Here is a 22,566-nt window from a genome sequence, read left to right as displayed (position 1 = left end):
CATATATGTATACCGCATTATTTCCGTGTACAGATATTTTCGTAAGGTAACGATTAAATTAACGAAATAAACTTTTTTTATTTTATCTTGCTTCCATCGGTAGGTGTTTTATTAAAAAGAGAAGAAACTCGAGCTAGTAACGTTTCGTAAAAATAATTTATTAGGTACGTCCGTCTTCACGTGCTGTCTCCGCCATGGTTTATTTCGTGTTTGTGTCATCGACGTCATCGGTGGGTTCATCGAAATCTCGGATTTTCACATCGGCATCCTCTCCGTATTGAACGATGTTATCGATCGTCAGTTTAATATCTGCGATACTCTCCTCGTCCTTTATATTTAACGGATAGAACCGCACCAAGCTGTAATCCTCTATGAGTCTGCCTATCGCTTCCGTCAGATTCTTATACTTCTCGTTCCAAGGATCCTTTCCCATGTCTGCCAGCAAACTGTGTGGATCAGGTTCCAAGTACTTGTCCAATTGCCTTCTTGAGCTTTTCGACAATAAATCCATTTTACTGAGGATGTTCACGTGTGGTAATTCTAGATTGATCATCACGCTGAGCGCTGCCATTGTACCAGACAAAAATTTAGATCCATCGACCATGAATTGACTGTCTACCAGGAATACTCCGCAGATACGAAAATTCAGATTCTGTAACATCGTTATCAATCGGCGAATGACCGTCATATGTGTGTACAGTTCGATCTGTCCTGGACAGTCAAAGATGATGTAATCATCGTCCACGTCGTCCAGCTTCTCTTCTAGCCATGACGAGTTCTCTGTTAAATACCTGTAAATAAAATCGTTCAGTTTGTCGTCAAGCAAAGACCTACATAAATTCCTTAACCTATGCAAACTTACTCCATGCAAAATACGAGACCACCATTTGGGCCAAATCGTAATTCTTCGTCTTCCATAGCATCGTCTAATTGGATCAACTCTCGTATATCGATCAGTGGCTCGTAATCGAAGAACTCTGCTGCTGGGTCCAAATTCACTACGTCAATTACTTTCCTCTCGGCCGCTGCATGTTGTTGCATCACAGAGCAATATGTAGACTAAAACGAGTTAATCGGCATATTATGGTTGAATACATCTTTTCAGTTTGGGAAAAACGTAATACCTTCCCGCTGCCTGCTGGTCCCATTACCAGTTGCGCGTACCTCATTTTATTCGTCTAATTTATAATTAACACTGTTGAAGGTTAAGCAAAATCGGCACTCGTACTTTCGTATTATTCTTATTATTATTATTATTATTACCGTTCATCGTATATTATTTAAACTCGTTAAATCGGACAACTTTACTACTCCTTGTTCGTATCTTTGACTATGTATAATAATAGTAAATAATAGTCAGCAATAATCAGTAATAATACTTAGTGCAAGTGAGCGTAGTGAGTGGCTACACCTACGGACCTACCACTACTACCTGTCGTCAGTGTCGTCATCTGTCGTCGAGATTTTAAGGCTGTGGTCGAGACGTCGAGTCGAAAGTGTCGATACTCGACTAGAGTCGAGAGTGTCGAGACTAAGAAATCAATGTAAATATGCCTTGCCGTGATAAGTACCAATAAGTACGAGCATGCAGAGGGAAGAAAAGAAAAGTTGGATTGTTGATTTAAAAGTATCGTAAAAAAGTATAATGGCGCCCAAGACCCGTGTAGATAATACCGTTAATGAACGCCGTTTACGTCCGATATATGGCAAGTATATTATTGGTATTTGTATGTGTCAGGATAGGTTCGTTTTTCAAATTTTGAGCGAACGTGTTTTCCTGGCCGACCGGTAAGGGAAGGTTATGTAACACCGTTACATTATGAATTTCAGACTGGTTGGACAATGGAAATAACAAGAAAGCTCTCCAGGAAGCCGATAAAGTGCTTAAGAAACAGCCGAGCAATCAATGTGCCAGAGTGCTCAAGGCCCTGGCCCTGCTCAGGCTCGGTAAGAAGAACGAATGCGAAACTATTATGGATGAGGTCAGATCGGAGATACCTAGGGAAGATTGTACTCTACAGGTGATGAGCATTTGTTACAGGGAAAGACATCAACGTAAGTTATTCAGTTTGGTTTCCGTCGATTGGTATAAAATGTTGTTCTTAACACGAGTTGTTCTTAACATCGCGCAGCTGACAAAATAAGCCAAGTGTACGAAGCTGCTGCAAAAGTGGATCCTAACAACGAAGAATTATTGACGCATCTTTTCATGTCATACGTTCGCCTGGGAGATTACAAGAAGCAGCAGCAAACGGCGCTTGCCCTGTACAAATTGAAACCAAAAAATCCTTACTATTTCTGGGCTGTGATGAGTATAGTGATGCAAGCTATACACTCGGATGAAAAGTTAGCGAAAGGAGTCACTTTGCCGTTAGCAGAAAGAATGGTTTGTAAATGATCTTTGATTTAGTTGACTGCTCTATAAATCGTTTTACCAACAGCTTACGCATCGTACGAATTAACGTGACGATGATGCTGATGATGATGATGATGATGATGATAATGATGATGGTGGTGGTGATGGTGGTGATGATGATGATGATGATGATGATGATGATGATGATAGGTACTGAAATTGATTAAAGAGGGAAAAATGGAAGTGGAACAGGAAGTACAGCTTTACTTAATGATACTGGAGCTTCAAAACAAAGATGAAGAGATGTTGAACGTTTTATCTGGACCGTTAGCTTCGTATCTCTCGTCGATTTCACAACGTAAAGCTGCGGTTTTACTGAAATTAGAACATTTCAACGAAGCGGCTGACACTTACAAACGACTGATCAACGAGAGGTGAGCGTGTGAGCGGCGAGCGCGTAGAGGACATTCTAATGTCAACACGTTATTTGTACATCGAACAGCGTCGACAATTGGCAACACTATCAAGATTATCTCGACGCGGCTCTCAAGTTTCAAAAGCCGGAAGAGTGTCTAAATTTCTTGAACGAGATGATAAGCTCGACCGAGAAAAAATTTCGAGCCCCTTACCTGGCAAAGTTCGAACTGTTGAAACGTACGCGAGACGGGCAAGTGATCGAACCGATCGACCTGATGCATCAGTATTTCTCACAGTTCGGAGAAAAGAGCTGCGTGGTGGGAGATTTACGTATTTACCTGAATTTGTTGACACCTGCAGGGAAGCAACAGTTGTTACAGAAAGTAAGTGGTCTCGTAATGATGCGAGGGAATCGTCGATCCGTCGAGACGAACGATATTTGTTGTTTTATTCGATACGCTCAATCGTCTATCGTAGATAGAGGTGGACGTCGCCGTTAAACCCGACGAGTATCCGACTACCGTGAAACAAATGCAGAGACACATTCACTTGGAGCAGTTGCGTCGCATCTGCGGTCTTCATCATCCGCCACATGCCGATGCGAACAAACAGAGAGCATTGGTGGAACGGTTGTGTAAATTGTATAAAATGGGTAACGAACTGTGTCCGATACAAGACAGACTACCAACAGACTTTTGTCCCGCGGATTCTTACATTCTTTTGGCAACGCATTTACTACACGAATTGTGGCGCAACACGAACGACGCAGCTTACCTTTACAGGTATCATCTATTTCGTTTCGATCATATCGACGAATTACCGGCCAACCCGATGATCATCTCTACCTGTCTGTCCATGTACCTACGTATCTTTATACAGGGCCATGGCACTGTTGGAACGTGGCTTATTATCGAGCCTCGCAAATTTTTATATCAAGATCTTACTAGTACGTGTCTATCTGGAGGCAGGATTGGTAGGCGCAGCGGATCGTGTTTTCACCTTGTTGGACGTTAAACACATTCAACTAGATTCTCTGGGTTATTTGCACGTACCCCTACTTGCCCCGCTCGGTCATCTCTCGTTTGCTTGTATAACTTTGGATCATACGACTAAATTTTTTGTGGCAAACTATAAAGATGTACGTAACGATCGTATCTGTATCATCATAAACTTGTAGACGTTTAGAGAACCCGATCGAATTAATCTGTCTATCGTGTGATCATAGAGTGCGGACCATTTGACGTTTGCCTACAAGTACGGAAGCTTCGTGAAAATTCAAGAATTTGTCGAGTTGAAAGAGCGTTTGGAAAATTCATTTCACTTTGTCATGACCACTATAGATAAGATGGTTCTCGAATTAAGTTTATGTAGCAGTTCCACGTCTTTGATCTCGACGTTAGCCAACATGGACATACAGTTGATCGAGAGTTCGATCAGATTGAATTGTCTGCGTGATAATCGTGATCTGGAGGTAAACCTGTTCTCTACGATCTACGCGCTTACCTACTTACTTACTGCTAAAAGTCGATCTCGGTCGACCGACTTACTTCAGTTTTGCATTTTCACACAAACAGGTTGTCCCTGGGTGGGAACCGTCTACCGAGAACCCATTGGAGAACCCCAGAATGCAAGAAGAGACACGGCTATGCATGTTGAAATTGCTCACAGCCAGAGATCTGATGTTAAAAATTTTAGCTGCCTGCGTAGCGCCCGACAGTTCCTCTCTTCTCGTTCGATTCTCCGACGAGTTGAAGCAGCTGGACAACGAACAGATCCCTGCGGTTCTACAGAAATTCGAATCGGAAGGAAAGAAGAACAGACCGTGTAAAATGTTAGTTCCTATGGACGGAGTCGAAAGATTGCGCGAGGCGCACGATTCGAAGCAATTGAAAACGATCGCCAGGCTAGCGGAATCGGTCGCGCAATCGCGTTATCCCGATTTCGAGTGTATCCAAACGTTGCAAACGTCCCCATGCCTTCGGACAATAGACATACCCGAGAAAAATGTTCCGATGTCTTTCAAACATTTCCTACTAAGAGCGTCCACGTGTAGCGAGTCTCTCGCGATCATTGGTGCCATATGTACTTTGTGCGCGACGCAATCCCAACCGAAGACGTCGCGGAAAAAGAGCAAAAAGAAATGTAATCAATCGACGGATCTTTCGTTCAACGATAACGATCATGTGAGTCCATGGTTCCCATTTGTTCTCAGTCGATAGTTTGATCGAATCTCTCCCCCTTCTCTAAACACTTGTTCTCTCTGTTCTATTCTCATCGTTTGTCAACAGAATTGGAAAGAGATCGCGATCTTGCTCGAGGAGAGAGTTCAAAACTTGGACTCGGTGTTGACCGAATTCGAAAAGTATCAGTTACACACGGGACTTGGTAACGACGAGGATGACGTATCTGCTACTATACTTAAACACGGACAAGAGAGCCTGGCTCAGAGTTGCAGATCGCTCAAATCGCGTACTCAAATCACGTTGAAACTTGTCAAGGGTTTGAAGAGCTGAAATTTTACCAAAATTTTTCTCTGTGTACAAAGAATATCCATCCGATTGCTTACCGATTCATTTACCATGTACATAATTCTTAGTCCTGATGAATTATAAATATCGACTGAATCGTTCGATGCGACTCCTTTTAATCTTCCTTCGTACCACATGAAATTTACGAGTGTTGACCAATTTATACTTTAACATTTTTCCGTTTTCTGTTTTTTCGATATCTAGTTTATTACTCTCCTAAAGAGTGTAGTAAAATTAAAATCCAGTGTCGCACATTGTACTGTCCTGGACCTTTATTTTTGAAACCATAAATTTTCTTCCGATTTTCCGCAAACATTGTCTCGTGGACGATGGCGATTCAAAATCGCGAAATGAATTTTACCAGAGAAAATTCTTCGAGCGCTTTTCTCTATCGAACCTTTCTATTTCCACTTATTTGTTTCTCATATTGTACACGTGAACAAATATATTTACTTGTTAATTATGTAATTTAAATGATTGGTTGATTAAATTGTATTAAATTAATAATTGAATAAATTTATACAAAATGAAAACTTCTCTCGTGTATGAAACAACGGCACCTTGGATTATACCTTTATATTGAACAAAGTAAATACGTTATTATAATCAATTATAATGCTACTTTGTACATTCATACACCACCTACTGTAATGCGCATGGCTGAAAAATCCCACGTCCCACCACCATTATGATATCTGTCCATATGGGGGTTTGCCGCGTTTGCCGTAGATCGTGGATGTTGCGAAACTTGCGAATCCGAATCTTTGACTTGTATATATACACGTATGTACAATTAAAGATGCGAATGGTGCGATCACAGAGATTTTCTCTGCTTTCTCTCTGGTGCAATGATGGAATTCCCAACGACTCCCAAGCACCCCAAATGACCGTCCATCGTCATCGTCATCGTCGGCGCCTGCTCTGACCTGCCCGCCGTCGCTGCGACCTGCGACGCGTACCACGCGTGTTAGAGTGAAACGAACTTTATCATGTCTCGATTTATCAGTAATTCATTCATCAAGAGACAAGTGCATAAGAATGCGGAAATAGTAAAGAATTGTAAAGAAATCAGAAATCGTAATCCACGAAATTTAGAACGGTTAAGGATCGCGAGGAAGCCTGTAGGTTACGAGCTCGAGAAACCAGGGTTCTCATTCTGGCACAAGTAATTTGTACTGTTTTTACGTTGCACCATAGTTTCTCTTCACAGATTTCCTATTCTCTATAGAAATGTTCCATTTGTGCGTAGATTAAACGTGGTGCCTACTCAGCGGTTCGTAACAGCGGAAATAGTTCATTTCGAGAACGGTCCAATCATCACGGTGTCGAGTAAGGAATGGGGATTAAAAACTCAATTATATAGGTGAGTTCGTACGTATCGTGTATCTGATCGGATTGTTATAAACAAGGGGAAAGTTAATTGTTTTGTACTTTCGTTTAGTACGAACGATGCGACCGCGTATAGGTTCGTGGGACACATGCTCGCACGGCGTTGCTTGGAGTGTGGTATATCGGAAATTTTTGTCGATGAATCAATGATAACTGGAAAGAAGACGCAATCCTTGGTGAACGTACTGTCAGAGAATGGCATCACCTTGGAGGAGCCAACGGTATATACAGATCCAAATCCAACGTACAGATATCGGCATGAAAAACCTTGGGAATCCCACGAATAATTTGTACTTTACGTAAGAATAACAGCTAGGTAAGTGGAGTGTAATAAGAAAAAAAATGGTCGGTTGTTCGCATTATTCTGTTTATTGATCAAGCTGATCCATTTGAATCGGCAAATTTGTACACGTTACATTACAAAGATGAGAATAAATAATTATAGTTTTTAATTATGCAAATGTTAATGTCAACGATCTAAGGTGTACATCTATAATAGTTGTTACAATAACAGTTGAGCGGAAATGAAATATAGCTGCTATGCAGAATTTAGTTTTAGCTGTTACCTCTATTACTGGTTTACCACATTTTGACAGTTGGAGAAAATGTTCAAAAGAGAATATTGATAAATTATTTAATAGAGTACAGCCGTTATAAAGTGTTCGACGCACGTGGAGGAATGTTGAGAAGAGAGTACACACACACACACACACACACACGAACAGAATTGTATGACAAGTGGTACGTTCGGCACGATTGAGAGGTCCAGTTTTATTTGCAAGTATGAACGTCTATGCTTTTAACACAAGTCTTACATTCGACGTAGCAACACCAGTGAAATTTACACTCGCATCTTTCCTTCACCGTTGATTTCTGTGTATTGTATCCTCTACCGCAGCAAAGAAGATTACATCCGTCCATGCCGGACGACGTCCTGTTACAAACTCTGCCGTTCGTACCTAGACGTATCAACAGATAACGTATGTGTATGAAACCAGAACTGGTATCGTGTTATTTGAAAGTCTTCGAAGTAAAAGAATAAGATGGAGAGACTCTTAACGACTTAAAGAAACACAGCCGATTACCTAACGAGCCAAGAGTCTCGTTAGGGAGACAGTAATTCGGGGAGTCGTCCAAGTAAACTAGATCGTTGGCAGTAGGCAACGAGAATCTTGGATCTCGCATAGAGAGACGACCGCGTCTGTTTACTCTGACTTCGGTTGCGCCATCGTATTTGTCCAAGAGAAAATCTCCTGTAAAGACATGATGCATCATTATGTTGTATATAAGATAGACCGGTAGCAACGGAACAGCAACGGAACATCATCGGGACGTCAAGTTACCAATTTCTCGGAACGAAGCGAGTTGCTGCCAGCAAGTGATCAGGCTGCAACTCCCAGAAACACCGTGGCACTTGCACGTTACTTTCGATCGTTTAATAACAGCCTTTCGAAAATATGTACAATCGTTAAAACAAGATGATCTCGAATTATCGTCAATCGTTTAGCAAGCAATCGTTACCCTGCGGCCGGCTTCGTTATTATGAAGATTCATCAGGCTCCTGCCTTGTTCCCTGCTGCCTCTCTTGTAGCTGCGTTCCTTTTCCTTCACGTCGACGAACGCTTGCGTGAATCTGAAACGAAACGGAAGTCTGTGAATACCCGTTGGTCTCGAATATCCGAGATCGTATATGTATAATTACTTGTAACCGTATTCGAGATTATCTCCGCAGCCACCCCAGATCCAGTCTCGCTTCAGATCTCGGGGTCTGCTGCTCCTCGAGCACCCGCACGAGGATAATTGTCCGTCTCTGCAGGATCGGCTGATCGAGTACACCACCCCTGCAGCTGTGATCGCGTGCACGAACGCCGCTTCTCTACTTGCTACTTATCAATGGAGGATCAAACGAGAGATGATTATATGATAATTCGGAATTAACAGAACAAGATTACTATGGAACCGCGTGGATGCTCGTCGATCTTTCCTTGGCTGGTAAACGTGTTTACCTATTCTGAGCAGAGGTCCGAAGACGGACTCGTCGGAGACCGTGGAACAGTTCCATCTACGATCGCGAAACTGGTGCTGACATTCGAGAATCCCGTGCTTGGCACCCTTCGCCACGCTCGGCATGTGGTCCACGGACAGCTGGCACAGCTTCCCTTGACCTTGCGACAATCCTTTCAACCCGTGACAAATATTGGAAGCTGCCACGTCGAAGGTCTCTATCATCTGAGCGGTCTCTAGCTGTGGAAAGTGTTGCAGACCGACGTTTCTGTAAAAAGAGAGATTCACAAACCCGGATTCTGAATGAACGAACGAACGACAATTTTCACGAGAATTCAACCGTGGTCGTCGTTGTCGTCGTCGTCTCAGTTCCTCGTCGATTAGACGAGGACCTTTCCCTATTCGGTAGACGCGAGCGGTGCATAAACGCATTTGTTACGCGGATTACGTATACAAGTTCGGGGAGAAAAAGCAAACGGTCCTGACTCGGTGACTTTTAATGGCATACACGCTTCGCTACGAGTCAACCGTGCTAGATGATGGAACGTCGACACGGACAAAAGTTGGGGTCGAGACCAATCTGAAATTCGAAACGGTCGCACAGCCGAGCAGTCGGTACGAACAGTATACGTGTACGTACGGGCGACGGGTCGGGTAATTCACACTCGAACGGTCTAATATCGGCGATCGCTCCGCGACTACTATAAAAGAGAATCGATGGGAGCAACGCGTGGGAAACAATAGGAGAAATGCTCTACAGTTCGGATAATACTGGGTCTTGTTCTAAAACATAATAGAAACGCGTCGATCGATGGGGGTCTTTTTTTCGACCATTCTCAAAACGAATCGATTCTTCTCGTGCGCGCTTCAAAACAAATTCCCACAACGAACGAACGAACGAACGAACGAACGAACGAACGCTGTTTACTGCGGTTTCTCTATTTATCGCGGGGGAAAGTTGCTCGAGATTGTATCCGTGATGGAAGCGTTTCGAGTAATCGCTGATAAATATCCGCGAAGAAGAAAACGGACAAATAGAAAGTAAATGTTCTAAATGAATGTGATCGAAATGAATGCGAAGAGAAATCGTGTAGCTTGAACTAATGAAAATTCGAGAAAAGCCGATCGTATCCGTTCGAGAGATGAAGGTTTTTCGTCCTAATGTCCGATACGCCACGGTGGTACAACGCTAGGGTATGCATAATAGAGTACATTAATATTCCGGAACACGGTCGTGATATATTATCAGGTTTGCATTGCACTCTCCCCTAAAACAATGACGCGTGGAATCATGGGAAGGGGACGATAATATTTCGAAGGATTCTGCCCACGCGAATTCATCGGGCACTGGTAGGCCGCGCGTTCCGTCGCGTCTCGTGTCGTCCCAAAAAGTAATGCCCCGTCTCTTTTAAAAGATTGTACCGGCCGTAAGGTTTCGTCTAGCGGGTGTTTTCGAGTTAGGAACAAGGAATCGATGAAACGAGAAGGTCTAATTGTTTATTGGAAACGATTTTGGAGAATTTAGCAAGTTTGTTGGAAACCGTGGACTTTAAGAAATGTCCAAGGTCTACAAGTCTCGCGGGAAGAGCAACGTGGGACGAGAAAAATGACTGCAGAATGCCCTTTAATCCGGTCGGTCCTCGATATCGTCGCGAACAAACAACGGAACAGTCCAGGCGTGAATCAACCTCGAGTTAAACGCACGCGTGATCGCCGGAATCTAATCTGGACGCCGGTCCTCGCTCGTGACTTAAAGGGTCGTTTGGATATACGGATACCAGTGGGCAGCGACGGGCAGCGAGTAAGTGTGCGCGGACTAATTTTTGTTGGACAATTCCTCTATCGTTCCTCCTTTGTCCGTGTTATCACGTTTTCGTCTGGATGCAGAGTAGTTAATTTGCAACGCACAAAATAGTAATTCACTCGCACGATGCAAGTTTCGTCCGACTCAAGGAAAGGTTCCCGACAGTGAACCTCGGAGTAGATAGGAGTCCTCGAGCCCACGTAAAAAGGATTAACTTTTATGGTGATCCTGCGGAAGCCGTCTCTCTGACGAGAGAGAGAGAGAGAGAGAGAGATCGCGGTAGTAATGATCATCTGTCGACGTTATCCCATGAATTGAAACGGCCGAACCGAGAAACGGCACGATCTTTACGAAAATCCAATTAAAATGGACCGTGTAGGTCTTCGAGTCAGGACGAAAATTCCGTTCGATGAAAGATTATAGGCGATCTCGGAACCATTCAGTGATTTGTCACGGGCAAGCAGGGGTGTGATTTAGGACTTGGGGGGCGAGTGAGCTGATTCCAGAATTGGACACACCGTGCCGACGGACGGCGGCGGGGTGACTTTGGGAACGACGAGAGAGAGAGAGAGAGAGAGAGAGAGAGAGAGAGAGACGTTACGAAAAATCTTTCGATCGTGTTCCCACGAGGCGATTTCGTCTCGCCGTATACAAAGAGCTATAAATTACACCGGCTGCGTGGGCAATTTTTCCTTGGCATTTGATTAGGGGTAGCGAATCGCGCCTTTCTCTTCCCGACGTATTAATTTATCGATTACCCCACACGTGATCATCGTTCCTTCGAGTAATTAGGTGATTCCGTGTAGGACGCGAATTTCACGGAGCATTTACCTCTCCCTTTGTTCATTCTTATTTTTTGAAAACGGTCCCGCGTTTGTTAATGCGTTTATTATACTCACATCCATGTCCCCGGCATCGTCGATGCTGCGACGAGCAGTGATAATCTCAGAATAATGAGCAGGTTGCCGGAAACCATTTTGCCTGGAAAATAATTTGAAAGAAAAGTTTCAAATGGTATCGCAATATTTCAACGATGTAGCTTACATCAAACGAAACTGTGGACGTCGGGTCGGGTGAGGATCTACGCCTCACCCGGTATAGAAAAGGAGTGCGTGAGCACAGGTACGGCGACGGTGTACGAGTAGTACCAGTTTCGTGGGCTGGAGCACGGCTGACGCCGCGCGCCATGCCGCCGCGGGGACTTGAACGAGAGACACCTCGGTCGAGACGATTATGGCACATCGATTCGACGTTACACCTTGCTCGCTCCTGAAGCGGCTCGCCCGAGAGTCTCCTTGCTGTTGCGACGATACGCGCGAGTAGAGTAAACCGGTGACCGGTCCAATCTGTGTGACTCTCAACTTTCCGGACCGGAGAGCTGAGAGCTCGCTTAACGATGATATTGTACAATAACGTGTACTATACAGACTCGGATGAACCGTATTGAAAATTCTCTTCAAACTGGATATAGAACTCTGACACGATGACACGTCGAAATAAAGAAGAATCGTCTCGTTCGACAAGGAGCTTGACGATCTCGGGTAACTCGATCAGTCGTGAAAACTTTCCCGTTCTGCCACTGGTTTTTAAAAGAGGCAGGCGTTCGTCGTAGATCGAGAGAACGACGGAGAACGACGGTGTGCCGCGGCGTCAAACCGGGAAAAAAAGCTCCGAGGGCCGATTAAGTATGGCAGCATCGATTTCCGCGTAGCGCACCTTGCTCGGCGGCGATTCGCGATGGGTGGCTGATCGGCGCGGCGCGCATCGGCCTGCCTGGTACATGTAGTCGACGTACGCCGATGACGGGTCATAAATTTGGTAACTTTTGATTCCGTACGAGTGCCGTCGAACGGATTAAATACAGAGCTTTTTTTGAGTAGCTGTCCCGACGTTGGCAAATTACCGCGATCGTAACGCGTTCACTTGTGAAAATAGACAAGCGATCGCGAACAGAACGCGTCCTCGTCTAATTAGTAGTCAGTGGCGGTTCGGGCGCGCATACCCTAAAGCGATGCGCGTCACCTGTGCATCTAGCAGCACGCGATCGGCCAGAATTTAGTTAGCCGGCGTATAAAATCCGTTTGTGATCATGACGGGAATGTAAATGGTGTGTAGTTGAGCGTTGAGCGCGTCCCTGAGCGAGGCCGGCTTCGAATTATCAGCGATAAAGTATCTCGCTGGTGTGTTGAACAAGACGTGACCGGCGGTGCGAGCAGCACCGGTACATTTGTTACTGAATCAGCCGGTCTTGGTCGCTGATCCTGTGTTAAAGCCGCGCAGCTGGCTGTAACGATCGTAAAGGATCGTCGATCCAGTATTAAAGCTGCGCGCGCGACGTTCTAACTGTCTTTGGAAACGAGAGAAACTGTGACCGTTTGGGTAACATCCCCGCGGCTTAACGATGATAATTGGGTGCAAATCTTTAAGACCGCGGCCTCACGCTATCCAGACCAGAACGAGACTACGCTGAACGCGACGAGTTGGCAACGATTAGACCGCGGTATCGATACTTGACTTTGTTCTCTACCTAATGACATTTCTCATTCTCTGTCTCTGTGTACCGAGGAACGATGAACGCGGCGATTCCTTTTTATCCAAACTACGCCGACCAAGATGACGACGTTCGACACGGTTACCGATGTGGGGGACCGCGTTCGTCACTTTCCGACAATGTCCCGTGAGATTTGCGAAGGGTACGGGCGACGGCGCGTACATCTTTCGCGAGCATTTACACATATCCTCACTGGCCGCGTAATTACGAGTCTAACAGGAATTAAACCGCGATGTTAATGCTCTCCCGTCCGCTTGTATCAATTCTTTGCTTTCTTCTTTTTCTTTCTCCCGATCCAGTCCCGAGTACCCGTGTATAGCCGCGTGCAACCGTAGGTAGGTAGGCGTAGTGGGCTCCGGCTTCGGAGCGTGTGTTTATCGGCAACGAAATTACGATAATGTTTCCTGGTCGTAGAAGCTTGTCCGCTGCCTGCGCCGCTTCTCTACACGATCAACAACGCTAGTAAACTAATGAAATTATCAGTTTCCGTTATCAATTATTATTATTATTATTATTATTATTATTATTATTATTATTATTATTATTGGTGAATGTTACGAGAATTACTGGCGAGTATCGATATTACTGAAACCTGTTCAAATTCGAACAGAGCACGGTGACCGTAGCTCGGCGAGGTACAGGTTTATGACTATGATTTATTTGTTTGAATCGCGACACCAACATCGAATACTTTGCGAGGACACGAGATACGTATTATGCCTGCTATTTCAACGAATACCGCGATTATTCGCGAAATGACACGCGAGCCTGTCTTTCGGGTCCATTATTCCGCGTGTTTAAACATCCATAAATACCGAGACCACTTTAAACAGCGAATCGTTTCCAACGAGCGTCAGGAAAAAGGTGGCAAGCTTGAACGACTTGGCAGATGACGACGACGACAACAACGATAACAACGGCGACGATGAGTAGCCGCCGGGTCGGGATTTACACGAGGCAGGACGACGAGTTCTCTTAAATGCAGTCGCCGCCGGATAGGGATTCGACCGGGTGGGTACAGTATAGACTTGTGCGCTATACATATACGCGAGCGTATGAGAAAACGAGAGCGTGCTCGAGAGGAGAGAAAGGTGTGCGGAGGACTCTCGATGGATCGAAACAAGAGAGAGAGAGAGAGAGAGAGAGAGAGAGAACAGGGAGGGGAGAAGTGGAAAGAAATAATGGTGCCATCGGATAGAGAGCTGAAAAAATTGTACGCGCGAGGTTTCGATGAGGAATTACGAGAAATGCGAGGAGAAAATTGAAGACAGGAAGAGGAGAAACATAGAAATGAACGAACGAACGAACGAACGAACGAAAAGGTTCGAATTGAACGTCGGACGAAAAGGGACCTGGGAAAAGGACGGAGGAGAGAATGCTGGGACAAAGGAAGGGGGCAGGTGGTAGAGATCGACGGGAGATAAACGGAGATTTGAACGGTGTGGACCGTGTGGGATTTGAATAAATCGCAATTATGATAAGAAGCAAACGACAATGAACAGAGGCAAAGAAGCACAGCTGCAGAGATCGCAATTACCGTTTCGAATCGATGAGGCTCGAGTGGCTGTCCGAAGATTTTACACGCGCGCGTTTACCGTTTCTGATGTCGTATTAAACGTTATCCGCGTTACGAGGATATCATAGGACTTGAGTGAGTTTGTCGGTGGCCAAGTTACGATGCTTAACAGTCGAGCGAATCTAGGAAATAAAGCGTTTCACCTGACCGCTTACTCGTTGCGCAATGGCAACGGCCGGCGATGATCGGAAGTAGAAGCACCGGGCGTCGCGTCGTTAAAAGTGTACGGCAATTAATCTGTCTCGGATCTTGTGAATCACCGCCGCGCAACGATCGTCGAGAGGAAGTCGTCGTGGCCTGCGAACGTTCGCCTGGTTCCATCTCGTTCTGTTCGCGCTACGCGAACAGAACCGTGTTCGGTGAGAGAACGTTGCCCTGTTGACACGTTGGTCGAAAGGAAATCACGTTAATTGGTTCGATTTAAGATCGGAGATGAATCGCAGCGCGGGATTGATGCCTCATTAATTCGCATGAGCATGAGCCACTCGATTAACGTTACTCGTGGCCCATAAACAATCAGTGTTGGTTAATGCGCAAGTCTCGAGCAGTTATCGCGCAGTTACCGATATATTATTTTATAGGAAAAACTTGAAACTGATGAGATAAGGTTGCGACCTGCGGCGGCTCGTTCATTCATAAATAGATACATAACATACGTACGTGTATGCACGTGCGTCGAGATAACGGTGTACCACGGTCGTAATAACGACCACGCGGACTAATTATTATTATTTTTATATACAAGAACGACGTATCGACGTACAACGTATTATCGTAAAATCTCTCTACATCTGACGACGACACGTTCAATTAAGATGTATTACGAGTAGGATTTGTTCGATCTTGCAAACCCTGACACAATTAAACGGTCCCGACAATTTTATTTGTCGGGATACCGAACGTTTCTCCATTTTATGAACGTGCCGCGGAACCAGATAGAGCAGTCGCGGTTTTTCAAACTACGTGAACTAGTTCCGATAACGCCGTCGCCGCTGCCGCCGTCGCCGCTGCCGCCGGTTTAAAATTCAACGGGACATTGTTCCCAGAATAAATTGCCCTGCCCCGAGTGAGCCGTATTCGACCACGATCCCATATTTCGATACCTATCTGCTTGTCAAACGTAACGTATGGTCGCATAATCTAATCACTTTTATGGTGTAGAAATTTGCCGCTCTTCTCTACACCTGTGTGTGTGTGTGTGTGTGTGTGTATGTACATCCTGATCGACTGAGTCTCTCCTTGCGTAGTATTTATAGTCGTATCGAATCGAGATCGTAATTACGTTAATAATAAAGACAAGGTTGTCTAATTATAATAGCCGATGAAACCGATTAAACGATTAGTCGATGAACCGGGTGTGTCGAAAGTCGTTAAGGACGAGTTAATTATGGTACCCGGTGAGGGGGGATCGCCGTTTCGCCGTTTCGCCGTTTCTTATTTTCCTTCGTGTTCGTCGACGAGAGCCGAACAACGGGGACAGCGCGCGCGGGATGCTTTTTGAAATTTCGCGTCGATCACGACGACACGCACGTCCGAAACGAAATTAAAAGTGAACGATGCCTCGTTCGATTCATGCGTTCGGTCCACGAGGCGAGAGAAGATGGAGAATAAAAGAAAGTTGGAGACAGTGTAATCACCTGTTTGCCGAACCAAGGCAGGTCGCAGAAGTGTCACCCAGTCACCCGAAACGGTCGCTCGAAACACTGACGACTGGCAAACGACACATACTGGATTCACGATAGATCCGACTTGTTCAAGCACGATTACTCGTTCCGCGACTCGTCGAAGCGTCCACGGTATTGGTTCGCCGTGTTAAAATCCTCTCGACCCTGTTCGTCGTATCCTGTCATCCTCTTCGATCACGGAAACGAAACCGAACGGGACGGCACGGCGGTGCGGCGCAGAGACGTCGTCGCTCGAAACGTACCGATGCGTTTGAAGATACACCGGGATTCTCGATATCCTTCGAAGAGGTCCTGCGTTCACCGGCCGCCAAACATTTCAACCTATTCGAACCATATTTGGCACGCGAAATTCCGTGGATCGCGTGATCTTCTGAATTCGTGGCCACCGAGTCAAGATTCACCGGTGAGATGGTCCGTGGTCCGTCGAAGCATCCTCGAGGTGTACCGGCTCGTGCTCGCGGCGAGAGACCGAAGGACGGCTGCGAAACCGACCTCGACGACGTGTTACTGCGGAATGGTCGCAGAGTGCAGGCAGAATCCATGAGAGACTGCGAATGTACATCCTGATCGACTGAGTCTCTCCTTGCGTAGTATTTATAGTCGTATCGAATCGAGATCGTAATTACGTTAATAATAAAGACAAGGTTGTCTAATTATAATAGCCGATGAAACCGATTAAACGATTAGTCGATGAACCGGGTGTGTCGAAAGTCGTTAAGGACGAGTTAATTATGGTACCCGGTGAGGGGGGATCGCCGTTTCGCCGTTTCGCCGTTTCTTATTTTCCTTCGTGTTCGTCGACGAGAGCCGAACAACGGGGACAGCGCGCGCGGGATGCTTTTTGAAATTTCGCGTCGATCACGACGACACGCACGTCCGAAACGAAATTAAAAGTGAACGATGCCTCGTTCGATTCATGCGTTCGGTCCACGAGGCGAGAGAAGATGGAGAATAAAAGAAAGTTGGAGACAGTGTAATCACCTGTTTGCCGAACCAAGGCAGGTCGCAGAAGTGTCACCCAGTCACCCGAAACGGTCGCTCGAAACACTGACGACTGGCAAACGACACATACTGGATTCACGATAGATCCGACTTGTTCAAGCACGATTACTCGTTCCGCGACTCGTCGAAGCGTCCACGGTATTGGTTCGCCGTGTTAAAATCCTCTCGACCCTGTTCGTCGTATCCTGTCATCCTCTTCGATCACGGAAACGAAACCGAACGGGACGGCACGGCGGTGCGGCGCAGAGACGTCGTCGCTCGAAACGTACCGATGCGTTTGAAGATACACCGGGATTCTCGATATCCTTCGAAGAGGTCCTGCGTTCACCGGCCGCCAAACATTTCAACCTATTCGAACCATATTTGGCACGCGAAATTCCGTGGATCGCGTGATCTTCTGAATTCGTGGCCACCGAGTCAAGATTCACCGGTGAGATGGTCCGTGGTCCGTCGAAGCATCCTCGAGGTGTACCGGCTCGTGCTCGCGGCGAGAGACCGAAGGACGGCTGCGAAACCGACCTCGACGACGTGTTACTGCGGAATGGTCGCAGAGTGCAGGCAGAATCCATGAGAGACTGCGACGGTGGTACGTTTGGTTGTCGGTCGCGTCGTTGCCTCGTCTATCCTGCGCGCTGTAAGATCGGTCTCTCTTGCTCGTTCTCTCGAAGAGGGAGCCCCCTCGGACTAGCGATGGCCTCGAGGCACCGCGAGCAGCCGCGGTCGAATCGCTTGCCCATCGTGCTGCTGCTGCTGCTGCTGCTAGTCCAAAATCCAAAAACGATAGAAACTGAAAACGCGACGCGAGTAAGACGCGTGTAAGTAACTTTTAAATCACCGTGACACGAGTCACCGGTTGAAAGAAGCTGCGGTCAACAGTGAATTGTTTGGAAACTCGCGACAGGAGAAAACCTGCGACGGCCCATCGCTACCTTCGACGGAACTTGACTGCTTCTCTCCCTTGCTTCCATTTCTGTTTCTGTTTCTTTCTTTCTTTCTTCCTTTCCTCTTCTCGCCGCTCTCTGCGCCCGGTTCATTGGTTCATCGGTGCACGGTGCACCGGTTCGCTCCGGGCTCCGTATTCTCCTCTCTAATTATACCGTTACGTGCAATCGCTCGTGTCAATTAGCAGCTCTTTTTTCCCTTGCCCGAACACAACCCCTTCTTCTCTCGCCAAGGACCCCGAGCAGGATTTCGATTCGACTACACGCGTCTCATTTTCTCCCCGTCGAATTCCGCGGAACGAAACGGATAGGGCCTCTTATTCTTCGGCAACGATCTCTCAATTTTCAACAATCGCAATACGTCATATTATACGTTGTTTCGGTTCAGATATCTCGATCGCTTCGACTCTTTAGGTGGGAAAGAAAGAACGTAGTCTCCCTTCGGGACGTATACATATGTACGTACGTATGGTCGGTAGTCGTTAGTAAGGAAGGCAGAAAAGACTTTTAAGTACTCGCATCGATGAACACGATAAACCGCTTGTTTTACATGTAAACGCGATCTGCTCGGGCAATTGAACGGGTTAATTCTCCAGTTTCTGCTGGTTCATTGTGTCGCTGAATCGGATTTCGCGCATTGTTCAAGCAGATAGTACGTTGTCTCGAATAATAAATTTTGAATCGGGTTCAATAATAATAATAATAATAATAATAATAATAATAATAATAATAATAATAATAATAATGATCGTCACGCCGATTGTATCGCGTAACGAATACATTATGTCTCGTTAAACGAGCCGTGTACCTCGCTATTTCGATTGATGCTCCGCGGGCAGAGTCGTTTATTTGCGCCACAGCACCCTTCGCCGACCCTTCTCTTTTTCTTTGAATTATACCGTTACGTGTAATCGCTCTCGTTAATTAGCACTAGCCTTTTTTCTTCTTCGGATCGGACCTTTACGTATTCTCGATAAATCTGACTCGGCCCGCGGTGAATCTCGTTCCACGATCGGATGATAAATGTCATCGCATCGGGTCGCGATCACTTTGAACGAATCAGCGGCAAAAGTGTTGTTTCGGATATCTCCCCATCGCGACCAACGCCTAGTACCTATGCATAAACGTGTATATGAAAATTATCTCTCTCGCAACCGAGTGCGATACCAACTGGCTGGTGTGGCATTAGAAATTCTTTTGAGACGACCGAATTCGTTTGGACATTGATACGACGGCGGTAATTATACGTTCAAACCCCTCGTTAGCATCGTGCAATTACCCTAATAAATTTGCATATTTCTTGTCAAGAACACACGCGCCAACCAGAGCGTTAAATTATAGAGCAGTTTCTTTCACCGGCCCAACGAAAGGTAATAATTGGAAGCCAGTCAGAAATTACCCAAACGTTTTTATAGGACGCGGTGCATATTATATCACGGTCGAACAATCGAATAGAATTATGAGACGATAATTGGTACGTTGAAAAATGTTCGCAAGACATTTGTATAAATCCCTCCGTACGTAATGACTCCGTTCAACGTGGTCGTGAACGGTCGTGGTACGTTCTCGCACAATAGTAATTAGTAAACAACTGCATTTGCCGCTTTAACAATCGATTTGTGTACAATAACCCAGCCTGTAAACCGCTTTCAACGCGAAAGGGAACGACCAAGAGAAAAACTTGGCGCGACACGGTAAAGTCCGCGCCGAGTAATTGACGATCTCTCCTGTCGTCGTCGTCAGAGAAGGCCCGTAATCGCGGGTGAAACAAAACTCGTTAGAAAATAAAAAGACAGGGAACGAGATCGGTAAACTGTACGATGCGTAATTCGTAATTACATACACTCGAGTGAACATTTATTATAATCAGGCATGTCCTCGCCGTCGCGTATCGCGCCGATGAACTTACGACTGTATATCTTGGGTTTCTCGATCGTTCACAACCACGACGGAGACCGTCAGACGAAGCCGGATCGACGCTGATAAACTCGATAATTATCCATCATCTGTTAAACCGTTGATTAAACGCATCGGTCGTCGGGACCGGTGTGAAAAAGATCGTCAACGAATCATTGACAATGTCCCGAGTGACATGACTCTGTCGTGTGTACAGTTTATAATCAATTGCACGTATCGTAAATCATTACCCGTTGAGAGATTATCAAAACGGATGGAACAAATTTAACTAGTAACGATTAAACTAGCTGCATGTAGTACATACATACATACACATATCGTATTGCTCTTTTTCGAGCTTTTTCTTTATCTTTACGAAAAAACGAGCGAACGAACCAAGTGACAACGAGGGAGCGGCGGCGTAATCCCGGCGATTCCGACGTTTCACACAGTTTCACACAGTTTCACACAGTTTCACACAGTTTCACACGGACTAATGGGGCGGACACGGAAAGTATTGTCTTTCGAGTATAATCATGGCCGGGATTAGAGCAGACACCGAGGCATGCAATCCGGTCTCGTTTCCTCGAGCTACACAGATCAACAAGGAGAGGAAAAAAAAGCATCCACACAGTATTGTCACATCCTTGTGTAGGGTCGATGAAACTGGTAGGTGGCATCTAATGAGAAGGAGCGGACAATGAGCCTTTCTGAGTTAAGTGCCCTGGGGGGGTGAACACCGGAAGGGTGCTCCTACCACCCCTTCTTAGTTCATTCATTTATTCTCACGGCTCCTCTCGCCGTGAATCAGACGTGAATGATCCGACGAGGACAGAGTCGGTTCCGGTACAAAAATGGATCCGACCATTCTTTCATTTCTCATTCTTTTCATCGATATCACTATCTAAATCTCTCTCGTGTTTCTTCAATAACGATCGAACCATTAATTTTGATGTTTATTATTGTATATCATGTGTCGCTGTACAATTATATAAATGCAATCACTCTGTAAAAATATTTAATGAAAGTAATAACTCTGCGGAGTTGATCGTTGACACGGAGATGACGCACGATCGTCGACGATGATGGTCCGATATTTATACAATATATATCCCTGCTGCGATTCAAGCACAACTTATATTTTTAGTTTGCCGAATAGGACGTGATGTAGCGATCGGAACGTGACCATGCCACGTGGCTACACGTATCTTTGTCGCGTCGACGTTCACAAGGAAACAAATTATTTTTAAAAAAAAGTGGACATCTTTTAATTCCATTATAACTTAATCACATCGAGAAAAATATACAACTGATAGATTATTTTATTATTGCGAGTTAGACGATTCGTCTTACTTCGAAATATCGTTTCAAGTATAAAGTTTGTCCTATCGTCATAGCGACCAGAACGATGGCTTCGAAACACGTCCAGAGAACTACTCGAGAATTTGTACTTTCACTGATAGCTCTGTGATTTCGATCTCGGACCTGAAACAAGATTAATCGACGCTACAAAACTGATCGTTGTACATATAAATGCTGATCACACATCGATCATAAATTACCTGCATATACTCTTGCTCATTCTTCACACTCCATAAACTTGTACTTAGTTCCTTGATCATTTCATCTATTTTACTATGATTCGAATCTTCGGCATTCTTTCCGTCTGATGCATTCTCAAGGGGCAGTTGTGCATTTTCGCTGATATCCATATTGAACTTGACGACTTTTGGCGTCATACTACTCTTTTGATTGCTGAAGCAGTAAGTGTAAAGGCCGGAATAATGCGCAGCAAACGTATATTTACCGCTGCTCTCTTGATCAGCTTGGTGAATTATATTTCCTTCTGGATCCAATATTTTTACATCTATATCTAGGAATCCACCCTCTGCTATTTCGAACGTCAACCCTGAAAGACGACAGATCATACAAAATTGTTTTAATTTCATTGCGATACTAGTTTGTACTAAAATACGTATTAACATGTTAAAGTTCGCTGTTAAAAATCGTTGAGCTAACGATAGAGACTTGCTGTCTCCAATAAGTATATCCACAGTTTGTCGAAGAAGTAAAAGAGGCTAACCCATTTTCGTGCCAGCATCCACCTTCTCGAAGAAACATTCCTCGGCATGCGCGTCCACGGTAATGAAATAGCAGTTGACACTCCAGCTCAAGAATGTGATGAGAGATAGACACAAGACGAGCCACCTCATTTTATTAAATTACAATATGTACCGATTACAAACGACATACGACCGACACGAGTTTCTCGCGTTTTTCTCGCCTGCCTATGTGGTTCTTTCTAAAGAAGCAGCAGTCAGTAAAGCTGAGTAGGCGCCACGTGATCATGGTCGCTAGATCATCTTGAACGCTAGATGGCGCCACGCGTAACCGTAAAGTCGCTTGGGGTATGTGCA

The 22,566-nt window shown here is 45.3% G+C and overlaps 5 protein-coding genes across 9 annotated transcripts; 2 read left to right on the top strand and 3 right to left on the bottom strand.

The window, feature by feature from the left end:
- Positions 1 to 137: 137 nt before the first annotated feature.
- Positions 138 to 1,443, bottom strand: LOC108631685 (GPN-loop GTPase 3). The gene is made up of 4 exons (XM_018035804.2): positions 1,264 to 1,443; positions 1,125 to 1,195; positions 863 to 1,059; positions 138 to 791 (listed from the first exon to the last, which is right to left on the bottom strand). Exons 2-4 carry the CDS (start codon positions 1,167 to 1,169, stop codon positions 200 to 202), a joined length of 834 nt encoding a protein of 277 aa, XP_017891293.1. The 5' UTR covers positions 1,170 to 1,195; positions 1,264 to 1,443; the 3' UTR covers positions 138 to 199.
- Positions 1,444 to 1,539: 96 nt separating this feature from the next.
- psidin (phagocyte signaling impaired) lies at positions 1,540 to 5,403 on the top strand. The gene is made up of 10 exons (XM_018035805.2): positions 1,540 to 1,706; positions 1,831 to 2,055; positions 2,133 to 2,386; positions 2,567 to 2,790; positions 2,859 to 3,156; positions 3,251 to 3,555; positions 3,653 to 3,911; positions 3,999 to 4,244; positions 4,348 to 4,956; positions 5,062 to 5,403. Exons 1-10 carry the CDS (start codon positions 1,646 to 1,648, stop codon positions 5,284 to 5,286), a joined length of 2,706 nt encoding a protein of 901 aa, XP_017891294.1. The 5' UTR covers positions 1,540 to 1,645; the 3' UTR covers positions 5,287 to 5,403.
- A 787-nt stretch (positions 5,404 to 6,190) lies between these two features.
- On the top strand, positions 6,191 to 7,145 carry mRpL18 (mitochondrial ribosomal protein L18). The gene is made up of 3 exons (XM_018035760.2): positions 6,191 to 6,466; positions 6,551 to 6,664; positions 6,743 to 7,145. The coding sequence occupies exons 1-3, from the start codon at positions 6,291 to 6,293 to the stop codon at positions 6,975 to 6,977; spliced, it is 525 nt and encodes a 174-aa protein (XP_017891249.1). The 5' UTR covers positions 6,191 to 6,290; the 3' UTR covers positions 6,978 to 7,145.
- Positions 7,146 to 7,436: 291 nt separating this feature from the next.
- LOC108631659 (protein Wnt-5b) lies at positions 7,437 to 18,275 on the bottom strand. 5 transcript variants are annotated; one of them, XM_026819079.1, is made up of 9 exons: positions 16,263 to 16,853; positions 14,769 to 15,000; positions 11,398 to 11,479; positions 8,697 to 8,962; positions 8,393 to 8,573; positions 8,212 to 8,323; positions 8,034 to 8,136; positions 7,776 to 7,943; positions 7,437 to 7,649 (listed from the first exon to the last, which is right to left on the bottom strand). In XM_026819079.1, exons 2-9 carry the CDS (start codon positions 14,944 to 14,946, stop codon positions 7,462 to 7,464), a joined length of 1,278 nt encoding a protein of 425 aa, XP_026674880.1. In that variant the 5' UTR covers positions 14,947 to 15,000; positions 16,263 to 16,853; the 3' UTR covers positions 7,437 to 7,461. The 5 variants fall into 5 exon arrangements, with proteins under 5 accessions (XP_026674880.1, XP_017891247.1, XP_017891244.1 ...); XM_018035758.2 differs by lacking the exons at positions 14,769 to 15,000; positions 16,263 to 16,853 and adding an exon at positions 17,292 to 18,275; XM_018035755.2 differs by lacking the exon at positions 14,769 to 15,000.
- A 2,812-nt stretch (positions 18,276 to 21,087) lies between these two features.
- Positions 21,088 to 22,471, bottom strand: LOC108631564 (transmembrane p24 trafficking protein CHOp24). Its single transcript, XM_018035555.2, has 3 exons — positions 22,233 to 22,471; positions 21,712 to 22,058; positions 21,088 to 21,634 (listed from the first exon to the last, which is right to left on the bottom strand). Exons 1-3 carry the CDS (start codon positions 22,360 to 22,362, stop codon positions 21,485 to 21,487), a joined length of 627 nt encoding a protein of 208 aa, XP_017891044.1. The 5' UTR covers positions 22,363 to 22,471; the 3' UTR covers positions 21,088 to 21,484.
- Positions 22,472 to 22,566: the final 95 nt, after the last annotated feature.

Source organism: Ceratina calcarata, unplaced genomic scaffold (genome assembly GCF_001652005.2).
Source record: "Ceratina calcarata isolate Rehan_Ccalc_2016 unplaced genomic scaffold, ASM165200v1 scaffold92.2, whole genome shotgun sequence".
Classification (NCBI taxonomy): Eukaryota; Metazoa; Arthropoda; class Insecta; order Hymenoptera; family Apidae; genus Ceratina; species Ceratina calcarata.
Note: the sequence above shows the minus strand (reverse complement) of the source record. Positions and strands in the feature narration are given on the sequence as shown.

Coding starts and splice junctions, on each gene's coding strand:
- LOC108631685 (XM_018035804.2), bottom strand. CDS start 1,169: ATGAGGTACGCGCAACTGGTAATGGGACCAGCAGGCAGCGGGAAG. Junction 1,060..1,124: donor GACCAGCAGGCAGCGGGAAG/GTATTACGTTTT, acceptor AACTCGTTTTAG/TCTACATATTGCTCTGTGAT. Junction 792..862: donor GGTCTCGTATTTTGCATGGA/GTAAGTTTGCAT, acceptor TTTTATTTACAG/GTATTTAACAGAGAACTCGT.
- psidin (XM_018035805.2), top strand. CDS start 1,646: ATGGCGCCCAAGACCCGTGTAGATAATACCGTTAATGAACGCCGTTTA. Junction 2,791..2,858: donor AAACGACTGATCAACGAGAG/GTGAGCGTGTGA, acceptor TACATCGAACAG/CGTCGACAATTGGCAACACT. Junction 3,912..3,998: donor TTGTGGCAAACTATAAAGAT/GTACGTAACGAT, acceptor GTGTGATCATAG/AGTGCGGACCATTTGACGTT.
- mRpL18 (XM_018035760.2), top strand. CDS start 6,291: ATGTCTCGATTTATCAGTAATTCATTCATCAAGAGACAAGTGCATAAG. Junction 6,467..6,550: donor GGGTTCTCATTCTGGCACAA/GTAATTTGTACT, acceptor ATTTGTGCGTAG/ATTAAACGTGGTGCCTACTC. Junction 6,665..6,742: donor TTAAAAACTCAATTATATAG/GTGAGTTCGTAC, acceptor ACTTTCGTTTAG/TACGAACGATGCGACCGCGT.
- LOC108631659 (XM_026819079.1), bottom strand. CDS start 14,946: ATGGAACCAGGCGAACGTTCGCAGGCCACGACGACTTCCTCTCGACGA. Junction 8,574..8,696: donor CGGACCTCTGCTCAGAATAG/GTAAACACGTTT, acceptor ATTGATAAGTAG/CAAGTAGAGAAGCGGCGTTC. Junction 7,944..8,033: donor CGCTTCGTTCCGAGAAATTG/GTAACTTGACGT, acceptor ATGTCTTTACAG/GAGATTTTCTCTTGGACAAA.
- LOC108631564 (XM_018035555.2), bottom strand. CDS start 22,362: ATGAGGTGGCTCGTCTTGTGTCTATCTCTCATCACATTCTTGAGCTGG. Junction 22,059..22,232: donor GGATGCTGGCACGAAAATGG/GTTAGCCTCTTT, acceptor GTCGTCTTTCAG/GGTTGACGTTCGAAATAGCA. Junction 21,635..21,711: donor ATGAGCAAGAGTATATGCAG/GTAATTTATGAT, acceptor ATCTTGTTTCAG/GTCCGAGATCGAAATCACAG.